The following is an 18,165-nucleotide window of genomic DNA, read 5'->3' on the forward strand; positions in this document are numbered from 1 at the left end:
ATAATATACTGTAAGTGCCTCTCCCATGCTGCACTCAGATTCCACCCATGTGTAAATCCAGCTTGAAACTATGCACCATTGCATTTATATAATGGGATGCATTGTCCATAGATTTGTGTAATACTCAATTCTGACCATCTCTAATGAGTCAGATCCCTCAAAATGGCTAAATCAACATAAAAGTATCCAAGTTATAAGACTAACTTGTGAAATGGCTCTACAAACCTGAGATTCATGGACTACTTGGCAATAAAAGGTGACTGCTAACTTAACAGCTGATATACTTCTGTTTTCAGCCTGCTTTTCCTGTGTATCTTCATGTTTCTACCTAACTCCCCCTCTCTTGCCCCTAATAAGTTTTGAAACATTTATTCTGTTTCATTCACTCAGTAGGCTCCTAGTGACCACCAGGTTGCACAATCTCTTTTATACAGAAACAGACAAGTTCTGTGAAATCCTTTGGAGGTCAGGACGAAGCATACTATGATATCTGTCAAAAGCTACCCTGCTATTAGTGCCTGTGGTCAACAAATGATCAGAAAAGAATAACCATCATGAATTGTTCACAAATCTCCTTGTTATGTTTTGTTTTGGGGTTTTTTTAAGTAATATCTTTAATTTTAGGCCCTCTTAATTCTGGCCTGTTGCCTAATGTGCATACAGTGTATTGCCTTCTATACCACAGAGAATGATGCACAAAGTATCTTGCAAAATAATCTAATTACCCTTTCACTAAGGCACGCTAAGCGATTTAGCGCATGCTAACCGATTTAACATGAGCTAATCAATTTAGCGCACATTAAATGCTAAGGCACCCATTATATTCAAGATTTAAAAATCATACTCCTTTGGCCCCATTGGTTGCCCATTGAGAACAGGCGAAACATTCTATCATGGACTTCACTTGGAGAGTGCTTGAGGAAATTGCAGTTGGTTGGGAGGGAGATGACATAGAATCATTTTAAATTACAAAGAACAGAGATGGATTTTTGAACTAGGATCATTGGAATCGCATAGTTTAAATGCGGAATTAGACTGGATGCCACTCACTTGATTCAATAGCCTTTTATCAAGAAGCTTTCCCTTTAAATTTAAACATATCGCGTTAGCTTGCAGCAGGGGGTGTGGGCAGCCAATCATATGTTGCTTGAAAATTTGACTCAGCAGTCCCCTTTCAGTAAGCTTTCCCTTTAAACTTAGATGAATTGAGTGAGCTTCTTAGGGTTTTTTTTAGGGTAGTCAATCATATTTGTTCGTGCCTTTTATAACATAGCAGTGCCAGTGGCCGCCTTCACAGAAGTTCCTTTACAGCTGGAATCTATTATCCTGGAATCTATTATCCTGTATTGACCTTAAGATACGCGCTGGAGAATAAGGAATTGTCAATGAATTAGTGCTTGGTGTGCTATATTTCAATGAAGCACAAATAAAAGGTTGACCCTCAGAACTCCACAAAAATGCAAATCAGGCAAAACAAAAATTTCTGTGGCGAGGGTGATGTTCAAGATGAAGGCTTTATTGAAAATAGAATTTAATAATCCACATAAAATATATCTGGGACCCAAAACATTGGGTCCATAGCTCCCAACGTTTTGGGTCTCAGATATATTTTATGTGGATCATTAAATTGTACTTTCAATAAAACCTGCATCTTGAACATCACCTTCTCCACAGAATTTTTTGCTTGTGCTATATTTCAATAACAGATTTATCACACTCAGGGGTCCTTTTATCAAGGCGCGGTAGAGGTTTAATGCGCGGAATACCGCGCATTAAACCGCCTGCCGCGCTAGCCGCTAAGCTTCCATTGACGAGGCGTTAATATTTTGGCTTGCCGCAGGGGTTAGCGTGTGATGAAATGTCCAATGCGCTAACCCCCGTTGCGCGCCTTGATAAAAGGAGCCTTCAGTTACAGAACTGTCCATTATCAAATAATGAGTAATAGGTCCCATAAACAAGTTTTTCCCAAAGTCTTTACATTCTTACCACTGTGTCCTACTCCTGGGATTCCTGAATGGTGATGCTGGGGAAAAGTGCTCAGTCTTGGTGAAGAATCCTGGGGGGACGTAGGATTAAACAATGGCTTTTCAGGCTTCTTCATTGTAGGAGAGGACATATCTGTTAATGAAATTTAACAGACCATTAGCAGAAACATGGACATTTCTTCCAGTTTATCTATGTGAAATATTGAATGATAAAAATATATCTCTATTCCCTTTTTTCCATACGGCTTTTACAGTCATAGAATATGCACGTCTTTAATTTGCCACTCATGAAATCCAGCACACTGTGATATCTAGTTACTCTAATTGGGAACCTAAGGCGCCTACATTATAAACCGGTGCACAAAAGCTAAGTACATTGAAATGTTAACAAGCTTTTAGAACCCAAGACAAGTGGCAAAATGATAATTAAGCACTATTATTAAGATTGTGATTGTGGCAGAGCAACTAATACTCTAAAAGAAAAATATAAAAAAAAAGGTCTGAGGAGAAACAGAGTTTGAGTATAGTCAGCATAGGGTGAAAAGAACCAATAGGTAGTTCTGACAAAGACAAGTTCTTAAAATCAGACTGTCGCGAGCATTTGAGGTTTCTATATCCCCATCAGCATCATAATCATGTTTATGAGAATAAAGAAACACGTATAATTCATAGTTTACAAATGACACCTAGCACAAGACAAAAGTAAATACGGTACATATTAGACAACAAGAAAATAGTATAAAGAAAAAAACGAGGAAAAAATATTTCTCTAATTCCTCAATTTTTTATATATAAGGGAAGTTTGTCATTTGACTTTTTCTATAGTAGGTATAGTGATATTTAATTTAATGTAACACATTTATAATCTGTTTAACCATCAACACAGCTCAAAGTACAAAAAGCAGTAATAGTAGAGGAATATTAAGAAAAGACTTTAGAATAATTAAACTAGGTAAAAGTGCTGTCTTCCTAATCAATCAACAAGAGCTTTGACTTCAAAAGTTGAGTACATAACAATACTACAAGTATAAGTTTTTTAAAAAACTTCTAAAATAGCCAAGGGGGTCCTTTTAGTGCATGCACATAGATCTCATGCATATTCATTGGGGAAATCCTGAAAACCCGACTGGGACTTTGGGGACCCCTGGTTTAGACAATAGTGTAGCCTTTAGAGACTCTGTTAGGGTTTTATATACAAATTCTTTTAGTCTAAGTTAGCATTTTAGGTTGCAGTTGAGGAAAGTCTCTGTTTAGTGTTTAATTCCCTCCCACCCTCCCCAGCTCCCACTCATTGCAAGGTTGCAATTTTGATTCAGACAAACAGGTAGAGGACATTGCTTTGGTAGGATTTTTCTCTGCTTTCTCTCTTTTTCTTTCATCAGGAGCGAACACTTCTGAACTACAATGTGGCTAGGAAACATCTTGTTGCCAAACCTATTGCCCAGGTTACAGTTTCTGTCTCTGTGCACACAGAAAATGTTACCCAAGCAAAAGGGGGTGGTTCCATGTGCAAGCTGTCTTCAGCTTGAATCCCTCAAGAAGGAAGTGAAGGAACTGAGAGAGGAGGTGGCAAGGCTGAGAGATACATCAATAAAATGCTTCATGAGGCATCAAAGATTCCATCATTGAGGAAGAAGAGGCCATACTGATGGAGAACAGCTGAGCTCAGGTTATGAGACTCTGAAGAATCGATACTGTAACTCCATCTACCCTTGAACTGAAGAACCAGTAGTGGAAGTGGAGAAGGTGAAATCATCCCAGGCAGAGGAAGGAACAAAGCTTGAAATCTCCAAAGTTGCTAGTTCCATGACCATTAGAAGGCAAAAGGTAGTGGTGGTTGATGATTCCCTTCCGAGATGTTCAATTGCAGACCAGACATTATGTCCCAGGAGGTGTGCTGTCTGCCTGGTGCCAAAATTCAAGATGTTACCGAGAGGTTGCTAAGACTCATCAAACCTAATAACTATTATCTGATGATACTCAAACATGTTGGCACTAATGATACTGAACATATCAAAAGTGACTTTGTGGCTCTGGGAGAGAAGGTGAAACAGTCAGGTCCGCAGGTGGTGTTCTCATCGATCCTCCCTGTCAAGGGTAAAGGCCAGGGCAGAGAATTTTGCATCCTGGAGATAAATGCATGAATGCACTGTTGACAGTGTTTTGCCTTCCTGGACCATGGGATGATTTTCTAAGGGCTGCTGAGCAGGGATGGTGTGCATCTATCAAAGAAGGGAAGAAGTGTCTTCAGCAGCATTATGGATTACCTACTGAAGAGGGCTTTAAACTAGAATTGTTGGGGCAGGGTGATAAGAGCCCCCAGGTAATTATAAGCCCTCAGCAAAGTGAATTACTAAATATCTTTACACAAATGAGAAAAAGGGGCAGTGTCTGGAAAACAGTATATACTAATGCTCAAAGTATAGGAAACAAGGTTCTTGATCTAGAGGCTGTGATGGAAGACGCTGAGTTGGATTTAATGGTGATCATGGAGACGTGGTTCACAGAGAGCCATGACTGGGATATAGTTATGCCGGGCTATAACTGTTCAAGAAAGACAAGGTAGGAAGAAAAGGAGGGGGAGTGGCATTATATGTTAAAGATCATATTAAAAACACACCATTGAAGGATCTACAGGGTAAGAAAGAGGCACTGTGGGTCAAACTGGAAAGAAAGAATGGAAAATAGATTTATATTGGTTTTATATACAGGTCTCCTTCACAGTTGGAAGAAGTGGATAGAGATTTAATAGAAGACAAGTACTACTAATAAGAGATTTTAATATACCAGATGTTGATTGGTGTATCCCTATTGCAGACATGGTAAAAATGGGGGAGAAGACATTATTTTAGATATATTAGTGATAAGAGGAAGTACAAAAGTGACATTATGACACTCAAAGGTGAAGGGGAGGAATATGTAGAAGCTGATAAAGATAAGGCTGAATTGCTTAACAAATATTTCTGTTCTGTGTTCGTAGCTGAAGTGCCAAGAACAGGACCACAGAAAAGAAAAGTAAATAGGGCTTGAGGTGTGGTAGACCATGATTGATTTTGAGAAGATTGTTTTTGTGAGGAGCTTCCTAAACTAAAGGTGGATAAAGCAATGTGGCCAGATGGTGTATATCCGAGGATACTGAAGGAACTTAGGAAAGTTCTGGCAGATCTGCTGGCTGACCTTTTCAATGCTTCTTTAGAGTCGGGAGTGGTACCAGGATTAGAGAAGGGTGGATGTGTTCCCTCTCCAGAAAAGTGGAAGTAAGAAAGAAGTAAGGAACTACATGATGATAAGTCTGGCTTCTGTGGTAAGTAAATTAATGAAAATGCTTTTAAAACAGACAATAGTGAAGTTTCTGGGCCCAAGGTAACATGGATTCACTAGACAAATCTGATCAATTTCTTTGACTGGATTATTAGAGAATTGGATAGAGGGAGAGCGCTAGATGTGGGGTATTTAGATTTTTGGTTTTTTTTTTAAATTTCAAATAATGTTTACAAAGAAACATAACAGGATATGGAAACATAACAAATCATTTTACATAATTATTATCATTACAAAATCAGAAATTCCATCTAGCCTTCATTAAAAGAAGAGGTGCACTATTTAATAACAGAAATCTATTTCAAAGGAAAATTAAAGGAAGAAAACATCCTTCTATATAAGCGTCTTTTTCAAATCAGGCTCCTCAATTTGAAAATAGCTATCTCTAAACTAAACTAAACTAAACTAAACCTTAGGTTTGTATACCGCGCCATCTCCGCAAGCGTAGAGCTCGGCACGGTTTACAGAATTAGGATAGAAAGGAACTCCAGAAAAAGAAGGGTAATAGGAAAGGAACTAAGATAACCCCCCATTATTTTTGATCAAGAAATTGTATCAACTGAGCCGGATCCCATAAAATATAATCTGTACTTTGAAAAGTCACTAGACACTTGCAAGGGAACTTCAGAAAAAATGTGGCACCCAGTTCCAGAACTCGAGGTTTCAAGGCTATAAAGCCCTTCCTTCTGAGTTGGGTCGATCTTGCCACATCAGGGAACATCTGAACCTTAACTCTACAAAATAAAGCATTTTTGTTTTTAAAATAAAGTTTCATCGTCAATGCCTTATCGCTCTCAGTCAAGAAAGTTTCAAGTAAGGTAGCTCTCATCTGTATTACATCTTGGGAGTCTTCTAAAAAATCTGTCAGATCTATATCAATAGATTCTAACTGATCTGTTCCTTGCTGCCTTGATACTCTTTGTTTAGCTGGTATATAATAGAGAGTAGAGACAGGCACTGTCTCAGAATTCTGCATACCCAAAATCTCACCAAGATACTTCCGAAAAGGATCTCAGGTAAGATTAAATGAGTTTTAGGAAAATTTATTATTCTTAGGTTTTTTGACCTAGCAGCTTTCTCCATTGCTTCCAGCTTTAGGTGAATAGTATGTGAAGATTTCAATGCAGACATGGAGAATGATTGTAGGTTAACAATCTCTTTTTCCATAGTTGTCATAGTGGAATCTAAAACCTTAATATTGGAATCTACATTCTCCAGTTTTTCTACAACTTCTCTAGAAAATTCTTGTGATTGATATACAACCATTTTCAATAATCTCTCTATTCTCGTGTTAAGCATCAAATATCTTTCAAGGAAACCTCTTCTAGAGTTTCATCTGAGCCTAACAGCTCCTCAATTGTGGTAGTAAAACTTTTTGGCATTTTTGAAAAAACTATACCTGTTTTGGCTGATGGATCAGTGGCTTCAGCAGAAGCTCCAGGATCAACTTCGGGTCCTGTTTCCTCAGAGGATTTAGGGGGGAAAGGAGGAGTTCGTTCGGGAGAACTAAGAGAAATTCCTGAGACCTGTTCTAATCTTTCTGTTGCTTATAGAGGTTCTGTAAGATGACGGTCCATGGGACCTATCATTACAGGTGTAGAAACTATTTTCCTTTTTATTTTCCCCATAGTTAACCTATCTAAGTAACCAAATTATTAAAGAAAAAAATAAAAAGGAGAGGAGAATAACACCCATAAATGATAGTTACCAAAACCAGTAGACTCTACTTTCCACTGTTCTCCACTTGTCTCCAAAGGGGCTCTCAAGGGGCAAATCATGCCCCTTAAGATGAGCCCCTTTGGATACGTCCCTGTGGCCGCACGCCACTGGTTCTTCGGTATTTTCAGCCTGTTGGAGAGGACCCCAAATGATGTTAGAAGGTGTCATCAGCAGTGCCTGCCAGATTCTGGCACTGAAAGCAGGTTAGAAAAACACAGCAGGAAATAAAGTTCAGCGAAAGGGAGTCTACAGGCAGTTCTTTCCTCCCTTAGCAGATGCCCAGGGGTCAGCACACCTCCCAAAATACCAACAGTTCTCCAGCGTTTTTCAGCCTGTTGGAGAGGACCCCAAATGATATTAGAAGGTGTCCTCAGCAGTGCCTGCCCGATTCTGCCACTGAAAGCAGGTTAGAAAAATACAGCAGGAAATAAAGTTCAGCAAAAGGGAATCTACACTGCAGGCAGTTCTTTCCTCCCTTAGCAGATGCCAAGGGGTCAGCACCCTCCCCGGTGTATTTAGATTTTAGCAAAGCCTTTGACAGTGTTTCACAGAGGCACCTAATAAATAACCTGAGTGCCCTCAGGATGGGCCCCAAAGTGACAGACTGGGTCAGGAACTGTGAGTGTAAGGCGACAGAGGATAGCGGTCAATGGAGATTGCTCTGAGGAAAAGGATGTTACCAGTTGTGTGTCTCAAGGTTCATTTCTTGGGCCTATTCTTTTTAACATTTTTGTAGGCGATATTGCTGAAGGGTTGACAGGTAAGCTTTGCTTCATTGTGAATGATACCAAAATCTGCAATAGAGTAGACACCCCTGATGGTGTGGAAAATATGAGGAAGGACCTAGCAAAGCTTGAGGAATAGTCTGAAATTTGGCAGCTAAGATTTAATGCTAAGAAATGCAAGATCATGCATTTGTGTTGCAGAAACCCAAGGGAACAGTACAGTGTAGGGGGAGAAGAACGTTTGTGCACAAAAGAGGAATGGGACATGGTTGTGATTGTATATGACGATTTTAAGGTGGCCAAACAGGTTGAAAAGGCGATGGCAACAGCTAAAAGGATGTATTGATGACCCTGATTAAGACTCTAGTGAGACCTAATTTAGAATATTGTGTACAATTCTGGAGTCCTCACTTTCAAAAAGATATAAACAGGATGGAGTTGATCCAGAGGAAGGAACTTAAAGGATTAATGGTCTATGTTATAAGGTGTACAGGGATACACTTATAGATCTCAATATGTATACTTTGGAGGAAAGGTTAGAGAGGGGAGATATGATGGAGACATTTAAATACCTATGTGGCATAAATACACATGAGGCAAGTCTCTTTCTCCACAAAGTAGAGGTGGTGGAGACAATGACTGTGTCTGAATTCAAGAAAGTATGGGATATTCACATGAGATCTCTTAGGAAGATGAGGGAATGTTGTGGATGGACAGACTGGATGGACCTTTTGGCCTTTATCTGCCATCATGTTTCTATATTTTCTACATCTGCCTCTGTCCAGTTGGTAAATTTGGGACAGAGGTGATTGGCTTGAAGGAGAGTCATAATGAATAAAAAGGCAATCTGTCTATAGTGATATTAAGTGAAATTTACATTCTTTTCATTCCAAACAGGAATAACACTCTTGAAACATATGAACAGTATCCACTAGCACTCACTCTCTTTTGAACTCACTTGAAGAAATCAATCTTAACTTTTATTTCTATACTCCCTTTACTAAAAAGCTGAAACAATCTGAACAAAATTAGAATGGCACAAATTAAAATTGAAAATTATAATAAATACTATTTATAAAATTCACGCTCAGAATTGAAAGGAAGAAGGCTTAGGACATTCCACTTAGTGCGGAGGCAAAGCAAAGAATGGATTTCTTTGTTTTACCCACAGAGATTAAAGAAGGCCTCATTGAATCCACTTTCCTTTCAGTTCCTAGCTTATACTTTATCAGGTAAAGAATTACATAAAATGACAAACAGCTGTAATTTAAAGATGTCTTGTTTCTCTTCTTGAAATGTGTAATAATTGTCTTCTTCAAGGTTTAGGTAGTGGTGCCATTGTGCTGTGTCATTTGATCACTAAAAGGTACACAAATGTTCAATATTTTTAATAGGTGCCTGACGTTGTATAGCCCAATATGCAAGATTATATCCCATTCCTCACAGACAGAAACACAACTTTACTTAAGAGGTCAAACAACCTTAGTACTAAATACAAGATGTGCTAGAGGATACCTAAAAAGATACATTTTCATATTATTGTTATTATACTTTTGGAATATCTGATGCACTAAAACATAAAACTAAGTATTTAAAATGTTGGTTTGGGCCCAGCACTGGTGAAGAAACTTGCTCAAAATCATAGTAGGGATTGCAAAGGCCAGAAGGTTTGGGGTTCATTTTAGAAGTTTTGGGATGTTTCCTTTTCAGCCATTTTTGGATATGTTTAAGATGTTTTAATAAAAAAAATAGACCTATACACACTTGAAGTTTGTTACATACAAAAATAGATTAATGCAGATTAGATTTATCTAGCACATTAAATCACCTTAACAATTTTAGTATATGCAAAATGAGAAAACCAAACCAGCAGTTTCACCTTTACTAGTCAATATAATACCTTCGAGGCCAGCGGTCTCAAACTCAAACCCTTTGCAGGGCCACATTTTGGATTTGTAGATACTTAGAGGGCCGCAGAAAAAAATAGTTAATGTCTTATTAAAGAAATGACAACTTTGCATGAGGTAAAACTCGTTATAGTTTATAAATCTTTCCTTAATTGCTTCTGATAATTTCAGCTATACAAGCTGAAAACAGTGCAACATACAGAAAGTGAAGTTTAGATAGTTTTTCACTTTCTGCTTGTTGCACTGCTCTCAGCTGTGTATAGCTGAAATTATCAGAAGCAATTAACGAAAGTTTTAAACTATAAAGAGTTTTACCTCATGCAAAATTGTGATTTAGATTCTAATCTAAAGTATCAACTGCATGAGAGAAGATTTTGGTATAGTCCTCTAGGTTTTTTTGTAGAGGGGAGAATCAATATCCGACTTATAACTTAAGTGTCCAGTGGTCGCATCCGCAACCACCTTCAGCTCTCACCTCCTCCAGCACTGGACACAACTAACATCTTACATCAAGCAGTCATCTCCAGGAGAGGTGCCGAATTTTGCAAGAGTTCATGAGATTAAGTACACACGCACAAGCTGCACTGACTCCAATGGTTACCTTACGTTCTGGAATGTTGCCCACCTCACTGCTGTAACCTCACGCAAGTGCTTTCCTGCGTCTGTATGCAATTGTTCTCTCTACTCCACCTCACAATTGCATATAGATGCAGGAAAGCGCTTGCATGAGGTTACAGAAATGAGGAGGGCAACGTTCCAGAACAATGGTAACATACCGAGGGCCTCAAAATAGTACCTGGCGGGCCGCATGTGGCCCCCGGGCCATAAGTTTGAGACCACTGTTCTAGGCTATCACCAACGTAAAAGTCTCTGTTCCTTGGTGTTATGAATAGGCTCAGATGTCAGAACAGCTATACTGTTCTGCAACCATTACAGCAGCTACCATTACAGTGGTTACCCATTTAGGAAAGATGTTACCTTAAAATTTTATGCCAACAATGCACAAAAAAATATCCCTTGCCGTTAAATTCAATATCACATGCAAAATAGCATGGCCTTAGTCTTACCCCCTCTTTTACAAAACTGCAATAGCAGTTTCTAGCACGGGGAGCCGCGCTGAATGGCCTGCGCTGCTCTCAATGAACGTCGGGAGCAGCGCGGGCCATTCAGCGCAGCTCCCCGTGTTTGAAACTCCTATCGCAGTTTCATAAAAGGAGGCCTTAATCTTTAAGAGAATTAATATTGGGAAAACCAATGTACTTTAAAGACTTGCTCTATATGTACTTAACTAGCCTTCATGGTAGCAGCATAGACTATTATGGGTGAAATGAAACCAAGTAAATTAATATGATTAAACAAGCTTTTAGGGACCCTTTTACTAAGGTGCAATAATGAATTAGTGTGGGTTAGGTGTCATGTAGCACATAAGTATGCAATGGGCTGCATGGAATTTAGCACACGGTAACTGTTAACGCGCACTAAATCCATTAGAACACTTTAGTAAAAGAACTCCTTGGTGTGGTGAGTTCAGTAAATTGGAAAGGCCTACCAATAAATGAAATAAGACTAATTTGTTACCTTTTCGAAAGACTTTGAAGACATGTGTTTCCTCTTTGGTTAATTAGACTATAGGTTTGAGGGTAAAGTATTTTAAACAAGAATGATAAAATTATGATTCTATTCTGTAAATGAAGGATAGATACATAAATCACTTTGGTTGTACCACAGAAAGGCAGTATATCAAATCTATGACCCTTTACAACTTTGTGTTATTGTAAATCATTTTGAATGAATATGTGACAGTATATAAACACCTGATAAAAAAAAAATAAATGAGCTTTTTAGACCAGATCGATGCAAACCCATCTGAGGAACATTCATTATAGATATTCTACTTCTTCAGGGCTATTCTCATCTGCACAAACCTTGAATATGTGGATTTTAAAGTGTTTGAGGCTTGTGAGCAAGAGAACAGAGCATGCTGGAAAGGGGCAGGGACAGGGACAGAGCTCGCAGGGATGGTATGGAGAAAGAGAGATCCCACAGGGACGGGGACAAATAGCATTGCTGTTTGTCCACAAAAATAGAAGGTTTTGCATGCAATATATCTGTTTTGGTGTTCCCTTTTTATGTGGTGCCTTATTAAATGTATTTTGAGCTTAATAAAGCAAAAATAAAAACCCAGAGAACTATTTAGCAGATTGCATTAAGGACATCCAAACTGTGCCTAAGTTCCAACCATAGAACTCAGGTCTATCTAATCTAATCTAATGTAAACCTTAAGTTTATATACCGCATCATCTCCATGAGTATGGAGCTCGACACGGTTTACAAGAACTTAAATAGTAGATAGAGAAGAAGAAAAAGGATTACATGAACTTATGTGTAGAAAGGAGGAGAAAAAGGGGGGGAGGATAGAGTTACAATTTGATGAAACCCAAACTATGCTCAAACTATGCTCAAAAGAAGACCTCCTTTACAATGCTTACAGGACCTAGTTTTACAATTGCTATGTAACTTGCTAGCACACTGGTTAAACCTACAGCCTTCTATCCTAATGTTGCTGGCTCGAATCCCAGTCACTCTGTCTGATGAAAGAGAAATAAATAAAAGCATTAAACAGATCTAACTCCTAGTATCACAAATATAATGAAAACCAACATAAAATCACCATTCTAATAAAATCCTAGTAATAAAATATTATAACATTGTTTGGACATCTAAATCTTTCCCTAAAACATGATTCTCTAAAGGACACCTAAAAATTTAGACATCTAAATAGTGCTGAGCACGATTCTACAAAGGACACCTGTCTAAATGGCGCCTAACTTTAGACACGTTTTACAGAATCAGAGCCATAATGTGTATTGCTCTGTGTACATTGAGTCGCACTATAGAAATAAATAGTAGTAGTATTAAGGTTAATATTTAGACCACGGGATGCAGGCGGGCACACTCCTGTGGTTAGCATTGACTGCGGATATTCAATGCCGGGTCATGTCCGGTGATCAGGATTGATTAGCCATGATTTTTTTTTGTTTGGATGGGCTTCAAGTTTCTTATAGATTTGATTGATCACTTATTCAAAATTCTAAGCGATGTACACATCAAAAAAAATTACAGATTTTTAGGGGACAACAAAATAAACGACAAAGACTAAATCTTACAAACATATTAAAACAAAAAGAAAGAATGGGGAAAGAAATACAAGTTGTTGATAGTAAAAAAGACGCTTAGGGGAGAAAACAATAGGAAGGGAGAGATCCGTGTATTTCAGAGAAGTTATGAAGTGGAATTGAAATGAGGCTCCTAGTCAGGCTTTCTAATTATCAAATGCATCCTTAAAAAGAAAGCTTTTTAATTTGCTCTTAAATCTGTCCAAATTGCGTTCTTCCCTTAAATAGATAGGGAGCGAATTCCATGTTTGGGGGGCTGTGACAGAAAAAAATGAATTGCCGCCGTGTATTAATAATTTTAAGTGAGGAAATTATTAGTAGATGTTGATCGTTTGACCTCAATAATCTAGTTGAGGTGTAGGGAATCAGTAATTTATGAATAAAAGCAGGAGTTTTATATAGCAAAGATTTGAAAGTAAGTAGACTTAGTTTATATATTATACGGTGAGCTACTGGGAGCCAATGCGCTTTCTTAAGGATAGGTGTCACATGATCAAATTTCTTAGCTTTTTTACTAAGCTGCGGTAGAGGTTTCTACTATGGCCCAGAGCGCTAAATGTTCTGATGCTTCTCTGATGCTGATAGAATTCTTATGAGCTTCAGAGCAGTGTCAGAGCATTCAGTGCCCCGGGTCATGGTAGAAACCTCTACTGTGGCTTAGAAAAAGAGGGCCTAAGTTAACTTTCAGCACTGGCCAGTTATGTTATAATGGCCAAAGATAGGGCTGCTATTTGCACAACCTGATTGGTCACTAAACTTGGCTGATCAGCGAATGAAAATTGGCAGTTATCATGCGATATAGGTGGTTAAATTTTCATCATTAATCATGAATATTCAGTGGAGAAACCAGTTATGGATTTAACTCCATAAAAGAATCAAGGATTTTCTAACTAACTACGAATTCCTTTTATTAAGCCGCAATAGAGGTTTCTACCACGGCCTGGCGAAGTATCTGCTCCGATGCTCATAGGAATTCTATAAGCGTTGGAGCAGTTACCTCGCTGGGCCACGCTAGAAACCTCTATTGCAGCTTAGTAAAACCCAGCATAAAATCTAACATTTTATGGCCTTTAAATGTAAGCAAGCACAAATTTGAAAAGTTTCTAGTGAAAAGTGCACTACTTTAGAATTGCTTTACTGTAGTCTGAAGACACATCTCATTCATAGTCTTTCATTCAGCTTCATTCAGGACCTTTCATAAAAGACACATCATTTCAGCAATTCAAAAGGGTAAAGCAGATGAAACTAGGAATGCTGGCTGGATCTAAGTACAGTTGAACCAAATATTTGCGTTCAAACTTCTTCCCGTGCGTCTTCTAACTATGAAAAAGAATTCAGACACTATTGCATGAGAAAGACTAACAATTCTACAAACATCCCATTTGAAAAAAGCTTTTGAAGAATGCATTAGGGAGTCCTTTTACTAAGCTGCAGTAAAAAAGTGGCCTTAGCATACCCTAATATGGGGTTTTCCTATATACTAAGGACATTTTTACTACAGTCAGAAAATGATCAACTTTTTTTTTCCAATTAGTGTCCATGCGCTAATGTTGCCATTAGCAAACGTTCAAAAGACCGGTGAGTCTGATGATGGTACAGGGCAAAATGGTATAGACTATTATAAACAACAAAATGACACTGCATATACATAAGTATGGATTAAAGAGAGAAAGTCAACATAGATTTAGTCAAGGGAAATCTTGCCACACCAATCTACTCCATTTCTTTGAAGGAGTGAATGAACATGTGGATAAAGGTGAACCAGTTGATAAGGCACTTCTGAGAAAATTAGAAAGTCACAGGATAGGAGCTAAAGTCTTATTAAGGATTAAGAATTGGTTGAAAGACAGAAAACAGAGAGTAGGTTTAAATGGTCAATATCCTCAATGGAGAAGGGTAAAATGTGGGGTTCCCCAGGGGTCTGTGCTGGGACCGCTGCTTTTAACATATTTATCAATGATCTAGAGATGGGAATAACTAGTGAGATAATTAAATTTGCTGATAATACAAAGTTGTTCAAAATTGTTAAATTGCAAGAGGATTGTGAAAAATTGCAAGAGGATTTTGTGAGACTGTGAGACTGAGCATCAAAATGGCAAATGCAAAGTAATGCATGTGGGAAAGAGGAACCCAAACTATAGCTATGTGATGCAGGGTTCCACGTTAGGAGTCACTGCCCGGGAACATGATCTAGGTGTCATCATTGAAGATACGTTGAAACCCTCAGCTCAATGTGCGGTGGCGGCTAAGAAAACAAATAGAATGTTAGGAATTATCAGGAAAGAAATGGAACGCGTTGCCAGAGGTTGTGGTTAGAGTGGATAGCATAGGTGGTTTTAAGAAAGATTTGGACATTTTCCTGAAGAAAAAGGCCACAGTCTGTTATTTGAGAAAGACACGGGGGAAGCCACTGCTTGCCTTGGATCGGTAGCATGGAATATTGCTACTCCTTGGATTTTGGCCAGGTGGATTGGCTACCGTGAGAAAGGGCTACTGGACTTGATGGACCATTGGTCTGACCCAGTAAGACTATTCTTATGTTCACTTGGTAAATTCCACCTCACTTATAACACTTTGATATAAATCAGCAGAATACCTAATCTCATTATTTTTTTTATTTGTATGGCTATTACCATAATTAATAACATTTATCATTGTTGATTATATGCATTCCAGAGCTTAACTATTTTCCAAGTGAAAAAAAATTTCCTCCTATTGGTTTTAAAAGTATTTCCCTGTAACTTCATTGAGTGTCCCCTAGTCTTCGTAATTTTTGACAGGGTGAAAAATTGATCCACTTGTACCTGTTGTACTCCACTCAGGATTTTGTAGACTTCAATCATATCTCCCCTCAATCGTCTCTTTTCAAAGCTGAAGAGCCCTAACCTTTTTAGTCATTCCTCATACGAGAAGAGTTCCATCCCCTTTATCATCTTGGTTGTTCTTCTTTGAACCTTTTCTAGCGCCACTATTTCTTTCTTGAGATAAGGAGACCAGAATTGAAAGCAATACTCCAGATAAGGTCGCACCATGGAGTGATATAGAGACATTATAACATTCTTAGTCTTGTTAACCATTCCTATTTTAATAATTCCTAGCATCCTGTTTGTTTTTTTGGCCACCGTCGCATATTGGGCGTAAGGTTTCATTGTATTGTCTACGATAGCACCCAGATCCTTTTCTTGGGCGCTAACCCTCAAGGTGGACCCTAGCATCCAGTAACTGTGATTTGGGTTATTCTTCCCAATGTGCATCATTTAGGTTAGAAAAACCCCACACAACTGAGAGGAGGAGTTAAGATGGCGGATGGACTGTGACGGCGTCCTTTCCGCTCTGGTGATTTTTCTTTCTGTGGCTTACCTCGTTTATTTAGAGACAATTTCTGTTCCTCTCTCAAAAAGAAAGGGGACTGTGAGAACTGTGATGTTACCACCGCCTGTGATGTTACCACCCTCACTACGCCACTGATCACAAATGCATTTTTTATATCTTAACTTCTAAATGCTAGACAATTCCTCAAACTTTATTAAATTCCTCCTCATGTTTTCTATACCTTCCAGATGCTCTACTCTGCTACTTGTTTTAGAATTACCCATAAAAAGACAAATCTTTCCCAACAGCCATTCTATAATATATCACCTACAAAAATGTTGAAAAGAACCAGAGCAAGGACTAGTGTCTGTGCTTCTTCGCTAGTAATGGAAACCTCAAAATGAACTCCTTTTACTTCACATTGCTGCTTTCCACCCATACCAAGGGTGCTCAGTTATTAATTGCCTATGTAGAAGCATGTCAAAATCTTCACTGTAATGCACCTACATTACATCTAATGCTCTCCCCCAATTCAATTCTTTGATAACCCCCCAAAATTGACCAAATACAGCACTGTAAAGTTTTTTTGTGTGTGATAGGAATGTTTTAACAGAAGAAAAAGGGACAGAGAAGGAGACAGATAAAGAAGAACAGGATAAAAATACAAAAATAAAAAAGGAATCCAGAAGCAGCAATGGAAACAGGCAAAGAGGTCTCAGTGAGCATTGATGTAAAATAATCTAGAAAAGGAGAAAAGAGACAAGAATTCTATATTCTGAATGACTACAGTGAGTCTAATAGCAGTGATGGATTTAATCCAGTGGCTGACCCTAGGCATTGGGATAGCTAGTTTCCTCATACCAACTGATTGGAAATCTCTTCTAAGAACATAAGAATAGCCTTACTGGATCAGACCAATTCTTCACGGAGGCCAATCCAGGTCACAAGTATCTGACAAAAACTCAAATAGTAGCAGCATTCAATGCCACTGATCCAGGGCAAGCAGTGACTTCTTCCATATCTGTCTCAACAGCAGTTTATGGACTTTTCCTCCAGGAACTTGTCCATAGCTTTTTTAAAACCAACTACATTAACCACCCTTATCACATCCTCTGGCAATGCATTTCAGAGCTTAACTATTTATTCTCTGAGTGAAAAAATATGTCCTCCTATTGGTTTGAAAAATATTTCCCTGTAACTTCATCGAGTGTCCCCTAGTCTTTGTAATTTTTGACGGAGTGAAACATCAATTCACTTGTACCCATTCTACTCCACTCAGGATTTTGTAGATTTCAATCACATTTCCCCTCAGTCGTCTCTTTTCCAAGCTGGGCGGAAGGGTTCATCATATTGTACACGATTAAACCCAGATCCTTTTCTTGAGCACTGACCTCCAAGATGGACCCTAGTATCCGCTAACTATGATTTGGATTGTTCTTCCCAGTAGTGATGAGCCCTGAGGGGTACCTCATTGATGTTGGGTCAGCTGACTGAGTTATAATAAAGTCAAGGCTACACAGAACTACCAGATTTCTGATGTGAGGCAGCACTCCTCGCATCTTCCCTGATTTGTCTAATGGAAATTCTGTTCCCTTTAGTTAGTGTGTTTTGATGGAAGTCAGGGACTGGTGCTTATAAGTGATGCTGTGACAAATGAAGGTCCTACTAGTAACCTGGTCTACAGAATCCTGCTAAAACTCTCAATCAATTGGACAGCATATAATATTCCACAATCATAATCTTTTATTGCACAACCCATCTTTTAGCAGAGTGGAGGAGCAGCCTAATGGCTGAGCAATTGGCGAAGAACCAGAGGATCTTGGTTTAAATCCCCCTGCAACTCCCTGTGGTTTTAGGCACATTGCTTAGCTCCCCATTACTTCAGTCCCACTGAATATCTGCTCAGACAGCCTCAGCAATCTCCACATAGTGCCAGGGCAGTCTGAGGCAGAGTCAGGGTGAACCTGTAAATTACGTAGGCACTGATAATATTTAGGGCTCCTTTTATCAAGCAGTGGTA

General features: G+C 38.6%; 1 protein-coding gene across 7 annotated transcripts in view; it reads right to left on the bottom strand.

The window, feature by feature from the left end:
* The window catches only part of NFIB (nuclear factor I B), a 649,011-nt gene that overhangs the window by 153,605 nt on the left and 477,241 nt on the right, over positions 1–18,165 (bottom strand). For all 7 annotated transcript variants that reach the window (XM_033918988.1, XM_033918969.1, XM_033919008.1 and 4 more), the window contains exon 7: positions 1,987–2,118. In XM_033918988.1, coding sequence (XP_033774879.1) covers positions 1,987–2,118 — 132 coding nt within the window. The remainder of the gene's footprint in view (positions 1–1,986; positions 2,119–18,165) is intronic.

The sequence above is a fragment of the Geotrypetes seraphini genome, chromosome 1 (genome assembly GCF_902459505.1).
Source record: "Geotrypetes seraphini chromosome 1, aGeoSer1.1, whole genome shotgun sequence".
Taxonomy (NCBI): Eukaryota; Metazoa; Chordata; class Amphibia; order Gymnophiona; family Dermophiidae; genus Geotrypetes; species Geotrypetes seraphini.